We start from the raw sequence: 11249 nt of genomic DNA, 5'->3' as shown, positions 1-11249 counted from the left end.
GGCCTGGGAAAACAGTGAAAGATGGCCCAAGTCCTTGGGCCCCTGCACCTGCGTGGGAGATCCAGAAGAAGTTCCTGGCTCCTGGCTTCAGATCGGCACAGCTCTGGCCATTGCGGCCATCGGGGGAGTGAACCAGCAGATGGAAGACCTCTTTGTCTCTACCTCTGTCTGTAACTCTCTTTCAAATAAATAAAATAAATATTAAAAAATTTTTCTTTAAATAGAGTTTAACAATGACAATGTCCACATAGCAATAAATAAAACTGGCATTTGGTAATTCTGTGGTTAGTTTTATCTATGTAAAAATACATTTTTTTTATTTTTTTTTTTAATTTTTTGACAGGCAGAGTGGACAGTGAGAGAGAGAGACAGAGAGAAAGGTCTTCCTTTGCCATTGGTTCACCCTCCAATGGCCGCCGCGGCTGGCGCGCTGCGGCCGGCGCACCGCGCTGATCCGATGGCAGGAGCCAGGAGCCAGGTGCTTTTCCTGGTCTCCCATGGGGTGCAGGGCCCAAGCACCTGGGCCATCCTCCACTGCACTCCCTGGCCACAGCAGAGGGCTGGCCTGGAAGAGGGGCAACCGGGACAGAATCCGGTGCCCCAACCGGGACTAGAACCCGGTGTGCCGGCGCCGCTAGGCGGAGGATTAGCCTACTGAGCCGCGGCGCCGGCCCCTATGTAAAAATACATTTTAAAAATTGGTCCACGACCGGCACTATGGCATAGCAGGTAAAGCCGCCGCCTGCAGTGCCAGCATCCCATATAAGCACTGGTTCAAGACCCGGCTGCTCCGCTTCTGATCCAGCTCTCTGCTGTGGCCAGAGAAAGCAGTAGAGGATCACCCAAGTGTTTGGGCCCTTTGTACCTGTATGGGAGACCCAGAAGAAACTCCAGGCTCCTGGCTTCAGATATTTGCAGCTCCATTCATTGCAGTCATCTGGGGAGTAAACCGGCGGATAAAGACCTCTCTCTGCCTCTGCCTTTCTATAACTCTGCTTTTAAATAAATAAATAAATAAATCTTAAAAAAAAAAAAAAAAAACTGGTCCACGGCAGGCTTTGTAGTACAGAAGGTTAAGCTTCTGCCTGCGCTACCAGCCTCCCATAGGAGCACTGCTTAGAATCCCGAGTGATCCATTTCCACCTGGGAAAGCAGCAGAAGATGGCCCGTGTGCCACCTGCCACCCATGTGGGAGGCCCAGATGGAGCTCTACACTCCTGGTTTTGACCTGGACCAGCACTGGGCATCGAGGCCATCTGGGAAGTGAACCAGTAGATAGAAGATCTGTGTGTGTGTGTGTGTGTGTGTGTGTCTTCCTCAGCTTTTCCCTGCCACTCTGACTTTCGAATAAATAATAAGTAAATCTTTTTGTAAGACTTTTTTTTTTTTATTTGAAAGGGAGAGTGACAGAGGCAGAGACAGAGAAAGAGAGCAAAGTCTTTCATGTTCACTCCCCAAATGGCCTCAACAGCCAGAGCTTAGCAGATCCAAGGCCAGGAGCCTGGAGCTTCTTCCAGGTCTCCCATGTTGGTGTGGGGGTCAAAGGACTTGGGCCATCTTCTACTGCTGTTCCAGGCCATAGCAGAGAGCTGGCTTGGAAGTGGAGCAGATGGGACTCGAAGCAGCACCTATATGGGATGCCGGCACTGTAGGCGGCCTCTTTACCCGCTATGCTACAGTGTCGGCCCCATAAGTAAACCTTTTAAAAGAGATTTATTTTATTTATTTGAAATACAGAGTGACAGAGAGAGGTCTTCTATCCATTTATTCATTTCCCAAATGGCCGCATTAGCTGGGGCTGGGCCAGGCAGAAGCCAGGAGCTTCTTATTGGTCTCCCACATGGGTGTCAGGGACCCAAATACTTGGGCCATCTTCTGCTGCTTTCCAAGATGTATTATCAGGGAGCTGAATTGGAAGTGGAGCAACCCCTTGAATCAGTGCCCAAATGGGACTCTGAGCTGCAGGCAGCAGCTTAAACTGCTATGCCACAATACTGGCCCCCAGAAGTGAACCTTTTCTTTTAAAGATTTGATTGATTGATTGATTGATTGATTGATTTGGAAGGCAGAGGCAGAGAGAGATAGAGAGAGGTCTTCTATCTGCTGGTCCACTCCCCAGCAGCAACAGCCCTAGCTGCACTGACGCGAAGCCAGGAGCTTCGTCCAGGTCTCCCATGTAGCATAGTGCATGGGCCAAGGACTTGGGCCATCTTCTGCTGCTTTCCCAGGCCACAGTAGAGAACTTGATGGGAAGTGGAACACCTGGGACTTGAATCGGTGCGCATATGGGAATGCGAGCACTGCAGATGATGGCTTTACCCACTGTGTCACAGCACTGGCCCCCAGAAGTGAATCTTTTTTAAAAATCAGTCCAAAAAATAATGTTTGGGGCCTAGTTTGCGAGACAGTCTGTCTTTAGGGGTCAAACTCAATTACCAGATCATCACTTTCACCTGTGCTGCGTAGTCACCTAGGAAAGGATTTTACAACATAAAATTATAATCTGTTACATCAGAAATGGAGGTTACAACCTCTTCTAGGTTGAACTCGAGATTCCTTGATGTCCTTCCAAGGTCCTGGAGAGCCCAACACTCTCCCAGCCAACGAATTCCTCTCCTTCCCGGCCTTTCCTCCTTACAGCCGCTCCAGTCTTGCGGCTACTTTTGGTGGGATACACATTTCACCATGCTCTTCCAACATCTCTTTTGGCCAACTCCTACTTCTGTTTTTTGTTTTTGTTTTTCCCTCGTTCTTCAGCTCTCACTTTAGACTTCACTTCCATTCCCATACACTCCTCTCAGTGAGGATGGTTATGTCCCCGTAGATGCATCTACACCTTGTGCTTTCCCCCAATCACAGCCTGCAGTCAAAGTGCGCACTTAGCTGTCTGTCTCCACCCTAAGCCTGATGGAGAAAGTGACAATTGTTTGCTTAGTTACCCTATTCATATAGCCGCTCAAGAAATGGTTGTGAAATATACATGAAAATGTATGTTAGGTTTTAGGGAAAGAGCTAACAGAATCCTTTCCAGGAGTGATTATTTAAAAAAGAAATTGTATCTTTACAGATGATATATATGTATACTTTACATTTTGTATTGTTACATTTTATATTTCAATGCGGATACAGACAAGTCTTCTTTGCTCCCATAACTGACACTTGTTAGGTGACGCTCAGAAGCCTGCACAACAGTGGGTGCATTTGGCACAGCGACTTAGACATTGGTTGGGACCCCCACGTGCCATAATTGGGTATGCCTGGGTCATTGAAAGTCCCAACTCCTCAACTTCTGACCCAGCTTCCTGCCAATGCACATCCTGGGAGGCAGGGGTGCTGGCTCAACTACTTGGGTCCCTACCACCCGCTTGGGAGAGACCCAGATTGAGCAGGCATTTGGGGAGTGAACATGCAGATGGAAGATATCTCTCCTTCTCAGCCTTTCAGAAAAATGAAAATAAATAAGTAAAATTTTACAGAAAGCCAAAAAGGTAAAGATAGCAAAACACAGTGATTGTTAAATGGTATCACAAGGAGTCAGCATCTTGGGGAAGTGGGTGAAGCCACTTGCGGCATCCATATTGAAGTGTAGGCTCAAGTCTCAGCTGCTCTGCTTCCGATCCAGCTCCCTGGTAATGTGTCTGGGAAGACATCAGAAGATGGCCCAAGTACTTGGGGCCCTGCTACCACATGAGAGATCTGGATGCGGTTCCTGGCTTCCGGCTTCAGCCTGGCCCAATTGAGGCCAATTGCAGAGTGAACCAAAGGATGGAAGATTTTCCCCTCCTACCCTACCTCCACCCTGTCGCCTTTCAAATAAATAAATAAATATTTAAAATAAATACTGCGGCCGGCGCCACGGCTCACTAGGCTAATCCTCCGCCTTGCGGCGCCAGCACACCGGGTTCTAGTCCCGGTCGGGGCGCCGGATTCTGTCCCGGTTGCCCCTCTTCCAGGCCTGCTCTCTGCTGTGGCCAGGGAGTGCAGTGAAGGATGGCCCAAGTCCTTGGGCCCTGCACCCCATGGGAGACCAGGAAAAGCATCTGGCTCCTGGCTTCGGATCAGCGTGGTGCGTCAGCCGCAGCGCACCAGCCACGGCGGCCATTGGAAGGTGAACCAACGGCAAAGGAAGACCTTTCTCTCTGTCTCTCTCTCTCACTGTCCACTCTGCCTGTAAAAAATAAGTAAATAAATACTGCAAAAACAGAAAAACAAAACAAAGCACAGATATTCTCTCATAATTCCCCCCTCCAGTGAAAAGCCAAAGTACCTGTCACAGCTTCGTCTGGAATTTGAAATGCCTAAGTATTTCCACCTGCTTTTCTCCTCATTGTCTCCGGAGTTCAAAGGAACTGTCCCTCCAATGCTGGACCACAAGGCCTGACTTCCGCCTGCCGATGTGGCCTCCCGGTTGCTAAACGTCCTTCTGTGACCTCATTGCCCAGCCCAGATTCCAATTGCCACTCTGTGACGTCATCAGCTAAAGATCCTGTTTGCTACCAAGTTCGGAGGCCCCAGGAGCCCAGTTCCTGTACAGAAGCAACTGTGGGGATGGTTTTAGGACGGAGCTCTCTGCAGATCACCCTTGGATCCAAGCGAGAGTGCCTCTTCGACGCTGACTTCTTCAGACATCCATATGGGTTTGTAGCTTCTTGTTTCCACTAACCCCTTGAGAAGCTCCAAAGATCAATGTCAAAGGCACTCCTGCTGCCATTTCCAGAGCACCTCGGCAGCCCACGTGGTCTCTCCTTCTCCGCTGGCCATGGACAACACAAACACAGTCCCTTCGGCCCTAGAGCTGCCCCAGCACCTGGCGCCCAGCCCAAAGGAAAGCTCAGCAAGTCCAGGAGAGGAAGCACAGCACCAGCTGAGCAGCACAGCTGCGGTCCAAACCCTGGCCAGTGTCATTCGGCCTTGCTACGGCCCCTGCGGCCGTAAGAAGCTCCTAGTGACCGTCACTGGAGAAACACTGTGCACGGGGTGTGCTGCAGCTATCCTGAGGGCCCTAGAGCTGGAGCACCCAGTGGCCCAGTTCCTCCGGGAAGCAGCCCAAACCCAGGCAGAGAACAGTGGGGATGGCACAGCCTTCCTGATTCTCCTGACAGAAGCCTTACTGGAGCAGGCTGAGGACCTGCTGAAGGCTGGCCTGCCTCGCACACAGCTCCGGGAGGCCTACGCCACAGCCACGGCAGAGGTCCTGGCCGCACTGCCCTCCCTGGCCATCCGATCTCTGGGGCCTTTGGAAGATCCTTCCTGGGCTCTGTACTCCGTGATGAATACCCACACTCTGTCCAATACAGAGTTCTTGACCAAGCTGGTGGCCCACGCATGCTGGGCTAGCAAGGAGCTGGATGGCAGCTTCAAGCCAGAGCGTGTAGGAGTGTGCACGCTGCGTGGAGGGGCGCTGGAGGATTCCTGCCTACTCCCGGGCCTAGTGATGTCTGGGAAACCCTGTGGACAGATGACCGCCGTGTTAACCGGTGCCAGGGTGGCTCTCTTTGTTTGTCCCTTTGGTCCCGGCAGCCCAAATGCACCAGCAATTGCCCTTCTTTCTAGTCCTGATGACCTAGCTACATTTAGTAAGGGAAGTGAACAATTGATACAAAAGCAGATTTCCCAGCTGGAAACTGTAGGCATTAATGTGGTGGTGGTATGGGGAGAAATTGATGAGCAAACCCTCACGCTGGCTGATGAACATGGCATCATGGTGATTGAAGCCAAGTCACGGAAGGAGATGGTCTACCTGAGTGAGGTGCTGGACACTCCTTTGCTAACTCAACTGGTTCCTCCTCTGAAGCCAGGGAAGTGCCAGAGGGTTTACAGGCAGGAGCTGGGAGAAGGTGTGGCTGTGGTATTTGAATGGGGCTGTCCAGGGACACCTGCCCTCACCTTGGTCCTCAGGGGGGCCACAGCTGAAGGGCTGCGGGGTGCACAGCAGGCTGCCTACCATGGCATCGATGCCTATTTCCAGCTGTGCCAAGATCCCAGGCTGATTCCAGGAGCTGGGGCCACAGAGATGGCTCTGGCAAAAATGCTGTCAGACAAGGGAAGAAAATTGGAAGGGCCAAATGGTCCTGCGTTCCTAGCATTTTCCCGGGCCCTTCGGTCTCTTCCTAAAACCTTGGCTGAGAACGCAGGCTTAGCTGCCTCGGACGTGATGGCAGAGATGAGTGGAGTTCACCAAGTTGGAAACTTCCTAATAGGAGTGGGAGCTGAAGGGATGATCAATGTGGCTCAGGAAGGGGTATGGGACTCCCTAACGGCCAAAGCCCAAGGACTTCAAGCAGTCGCTGATGTGGTGCTGCAGCTCGTGACTGTGGATAAAATTGTGATGGCCAAGAAAAGTCCCACCCAGCAGCAGATCTTGAATCCTGACACTAAGAAGAAAAAGGAAAGCCTATCTGCCATGCAAAAAAAAATCCTTCAAATGTACAAGGAACATCATTCGCAATAAATCAGGGATTGCCAAGGAGGACATAATCTCCCCTAAAATTAATGTTTGCCTTACTTATTCCCTCCATCTTTGGTACTGTTGGAGTCCCTTCCTTCAGATAAAAACAACACAAAGATACACGAAAGCTCTTCTAACTGGCTTACTTCCTCCCCATGTTTTGACTTTTTCATTTCCTGTTTCTCTCCATCAGAATCTGTTCCTTTCCCACAATAAGAGCAGGATTCAATCCTAATAAGATTTTTAAATTGAGTACCTAGACTTTAGGGATGCAAAAAAAAAAAAAGTTCAGTAATCGCTTCGCAACTATTTGAGTATTCCCTGTGTGCTACTCAAATATAACATGAATTTATGTCTAGAAGTCACTTTAGCACTCAGAACAGCAGTTCCAGCTTATAGCAACGGCACGTCATTCCTGTTGTGATTATTTGAAAAAAGAAGAGACTATCACTTTGAGGCAAAATAAATAAAAGTAGGAAAGAAGCTGCCGGCAGGCAGAAATTTAAGTTTTTAAATGCATCCTTGGCATAGATAACAGAAAAACACACCTGAGAACTGTGCTAAGGACTGAGGTGGGACGGAAGCTGCAGGGTGGGTTGGGGATAGGTCTGGGAGGGATGGGAGGAGAGGCCTGGATATCTGGGGCATTAAGGAAGGATCTGAGCAGGCTAGGTGGGTTTAGCACATGAGGGGTCTTCAAAATTTCATGGAAGATGCAAATTATGAAAAAACTATGCATGGATTTCCAATTTTTTGCACCAAATCAAATTTTTTTTTTTTTTTTTTTTTTTGACAGGCAGACAGTGAGAGAGAGAGAGAGAGAGAGACAGAGAGAAAGGTCTTCCTTCCGGTGGTTCACTCCCCAAATGGTAGCTACAGCTGGCGCTCTGTGCCAATCCAAAGCCAGGAGCCAGGTGCTTCCTCCTGGTCTCCCATGGGGTGCAGGGCCCAAGCACTTGGGCCATCCTCCACTGCCTTCCCGGGCCATAGCAGAGGACTGGACTGGAAGAGGAGCAACCGGGACTAGAACCCGGCGCCCCAACCAGGACTAGAACCCCGTGTGCCAGCGCTGCAGGTGGAGGATTAGCCTAGTGAGCCACGGCGCCGGCCTTGATTTTTTTTTTTAAGATTTTATTTTATTTGAGAGTTAGAGTTACAGACAGTGAGAGGGAGAGATATAAAGGTCTTCCATCCATCGGTTCACTCCCCAGAAATCCACAACAGCGGGAGCTGTGCCGATCCGAAGCCAGGAGCCAGGAGCTTCTTCCTGGTCTCCTACATGGGTCAGGGGCCCAAGGACTTGAGCCATCATCTACTGCTTTCCCAGGCCATAGCAGAGGAGCTGGACTGGAAGTGGAGCAGCTGGGACTAGAACCGGCACCTTTTGGGATGCCGGCGCCACAGGCGGAGGATTAATCTACTGCCTCACGGGCCGGCCCCATTGATGTTTATTTTTCATCTACTTGAAAGGCAAAGTAAGAGAGAGAGAGAGAGAGAGAGAGAGATCTCATCCACTGGTTCACTTCCCAAATGCCCAAAGCATCAAGAGCTAAGTCAGGCAGAAGGTAACAGCCCAGAACTCCAACCAGGTCTGCCAGATGGGGGCAGGGTTCCAAGGTTCCAAGAATTTGGGCCATCACCCACTGCCTCCCAGGATGCATTAGCAGGAAATGGTGGTGTCCCAAGCAGCAGCTTTACACCCTGAGCCAAAAGCCCACCTCAAACTTATATTTAACTTCTATTTTGGGGGCCAGAGTTGTGGCACAGTAAGTTAAGCCTCTGCCTGTGATACATCCCATATGGATGCTGGTTACAGTCTGGGCTGCTCTATTTCACATCCAGCTCATTGCTAATCTGGGAAAGTAGCTGAAGATGGCCCAAGTACTTGGGCACCTGCCACCCATGTGCGAGAACCGAATGGGGTTTAAGCACCTAGCTTCCAGCTGGCTCAATCTTAGCTGCTGCAGCCATTTGGGGATTAAACCAGTAGATGGAAGATATTCTCTCCCTCCTTCTCTCTCTCATTCATTCTGCCATTTAAGTAAATAAAATTTTTAAAAATAATAAATTCTATTTTTTGCATGAACTGTTTCAGGCACCCTTTTACCACCCCAGTTCTTTTCAACTTTGTCCAGCCCAGTTACTCTGCTTCTCTGGAAAAAGAGCAAACCTAGGCGATGACAAGGCACAACCTCTTATAAGCATAAACACACACAAGCTTTAGACATTTAGAGACCTGAATGCAAGATACAAATGTCCTGCAGAATGCATAGAAGCTGCAACAAAGCCAAACAAATTCTGAAAAATGTTAAAGTTTAAGTGAAATCCTAAAAATCTTTTAGTAAGCAAAAAATGGTCAATTAAAAGTACCTAACTGTATTTATCACTACTATTTTGAGAAAAATAAAGTTTCATTGATATGAATTTGACTTCATTACAGTTTTTTTTTTTTTTTTTTTTTGACAGGCAGAGTGGACAGTGAGAGAGAGAGACAGAGAGAAAGGTCTTCCTTTTGCCGTTGGTTCACCCTCCAATGGCCGCCGCTGCAGCCGGCGCACCGCGCTGATCCTGGCAGGAGCCAGGAGCCAGGTGCTTTTCCTGGTCTCCCATGGGGTGCAGGGCCCAAGCACCTGGGCCATCCTCCACTGCACTCCCTGGCCATAGCAGAGAGCTGGCCTGGAAGAGGGGCGACCGGGACAGAATCCGGCGCCCCAACCGGGACTAGAACCCGGTGTGCCGGCGCCGCAAGGTGGAGGATTAGCCTATTGAGCCACGGCGCCGGCCTCATTACAGTTTTTTTAAAGGATTTTTATGTGCTTATTTCAAAAGCAAAGTTACAGAGAGAGATGGAGAGAGAGAGACAGAGAGACAGATTTTCCATTTGCTGGTTCACTTCCTAAATAGCCACACTGGGGAGACTGGGTCAGATCAAAGCCAGGAGCCTTGAACTTCGTCCAGGTCACTCATGTGAGTTTCAAGGGCTCAGGTACTTGGGCCATCTTCAGTTGCTTTCCCAAGCACATTAGCCAGGAGCTAGATTGGAAGTGGAGCAGCAGGGATTCAAAATAGTACTTATTCAAACTGGTACTTACAAGGAATGCCGATGTCATAGGCAGAAACTTAACCTGCTGTGCCACAAAGCCAGCCTCCATTATGTTGTTGTGATTTTTTTTTAACAGATTTATTTATTTGTCTGAAAGGCAGAGTTACAGAGAGGCAGAGAGAGAGGTCTTCCATCCACTGGTTCACTCCCTAGATGGCCACAACACCCAGACCTGTGCCAATCCAAAGCCAGGAGCAAGAAACTTCTTCCGAGTCTTCCACGTGGGTGCAGGGGCCCAGGGACTAGGGCCATCTTCTACTGCTTTCCCAGGCCATAGCAGAGAGCGGGATCAGAAGTGGGGCAGCCGGAACTTTAACTGGCGCCCATATAGGATGCGGCACTGCAAGTAGCGGCTTTACCTGCTATGCTACAGCGCTGGCCCCCATTATGGTGTTGTGTTTTGTTTTGTTTTGTTTTGTTTTGTTTTTTTGCCAGGCAGAGTTAGACAGTGAGAGAGAGAAAGAGAGAGAGAGAGAGAGTTATAAAGTGAGAGAGAGACAGAGAGAAAGGTTCATTCCCCTAATAGCCGTTACGGCTGGCACTACACCCATCCGAAGCCAGGAGTGGGTACTTCCTCCCAGTCTCCCATGTGGATGCAGGGACCCAAGCACTTGGGCCATCCTCCACTTGGGCCATCCTCCACTGCCCTCCCAGGCCACAAGTGGACTAGAAGAGGAGCAACTGGGACTAGTATCTGGCACCCCAACCAGGACTAGAACCTGGGGTGCAGGCTCCGCAGGCGGAGAATTAGCCAAGTGAGCCACGGCACTGGCCTCCCATTATGTTTTAATAATATAACTGCTTTCATATTTCTTCCCTGCCATAAAGTTCCCTACTATTCTGAGAAAGTCTCAAATTCTAATTTGAGATAGTGGTGATGATACCAATAACTTTTCAAAACAGTTCCAAAGCACTTCATAAATTTTATTTAATCATCAAAACAAATTTATGAGAGACTTGATTACCTCTGTTGTAGAAGACACACTTGAGCTTTAGAAAAATTAATTGACCAATGTTAGGAAAATAAAATAGGGAAAACCCATTCTTTTATTGATTGTTTTACTGTCACAATCACAAATTGCTCTATGCTGGATATTTTGAGAGACATAACCCTGATTAGGGAGAAAGTATGTCTCAAAATTTCCCTTTGAAATTTTAAAATTAGTGTTTTTTTAATCACATAAAAGTTAAGTTGGTTGCTTGCATTGTGACACAGCAGATTAAGGCGCTGTCTACAACACTGGCATCCCAGAGGGATGGGTGGAGTCCTGGATGCCCCACTTCCAATCCAGCTCCCTGCTGATGAGCCTGGGAAAGCAGAAGATGGCCCAAGTGCTTGGGTCCCTGTCACCCATGTGGGAGGCCCACATAAAATTTTTAGCATCTGGCTTTGCCTGGTCCAACCTTGGCAGTTATGACCATTTGGAGAGTGAGTCCATGTATGGAAGATAGCTGTATGTGTGTGTGTGTCCTCTCCTTATAACTTTGCCTTTCAAATAAATCTTTTCTCTTTAAAAGCTATGTTTATTTTGTAAAAATACAAAGATGGCTCCTGCCCACAGAACATTTTAGTTAGAAGTCCAAGAAGCTTGTTGGCCAAACAATGTAACGTAGTATATTTTAATTTCCTCAGTTTGATACGCAGGGGAATATACAACCATCTATTTGGGAGAAAACCACATCCTTACGTTTGATTAT

General features: G+C 48.7%; 1 protein-coding gene across 1 annotated transcript; it reads left to right on the top strand.

The window, feature by feature from the left end:
- The first annotated feature begins 351 nt into the window (after positions 1–351).
- Positions 352–6899, top strand: CCT8L2 (chaperonin containing TCP1 subunit 8 like 2). The gene has a single exon (XM_089299476.1). It carries the CDS (start codon positions 4760–4762, stop codon positions 6449–6451), a length of 1692 nt encoding a protein of 563 aa, XP_089155602.1. The 5' UTR covers positions 352–4759; the 3' UTR covers positions 6452–6899.
- Positions 6900–11249: the final 4350 nt, after the last annotated feature.

This window comes from Oryctolagus cuniculus, chromosome 7, assembly GCF_051225735.1.
Source record: "Oryctolagus cuniculus isolate XC-2025 breed Fujian yellow rabbit chromosome 7, ASM5122573v1, whole genome shotgun sequence".
Lineage (NCBI taxonomy): Eukaryota > Metazoa > Chordata > Mammalia > Lagomorpha > Leporidae > Oryctolagus > Oryctolagus cuniculus.
This window is presented reverse-complemented; position numbering and strand designations above follow the sequence as displayed.

Coding starts and splice junctions, on each gene's coding strand:
- CCT8L2 (XM_089299476.1), top strand. CDS start 4,760: ATGGACAACACAAACACAGTCCCTTCGGCCCTAGAGCTGCCCCAGCAC.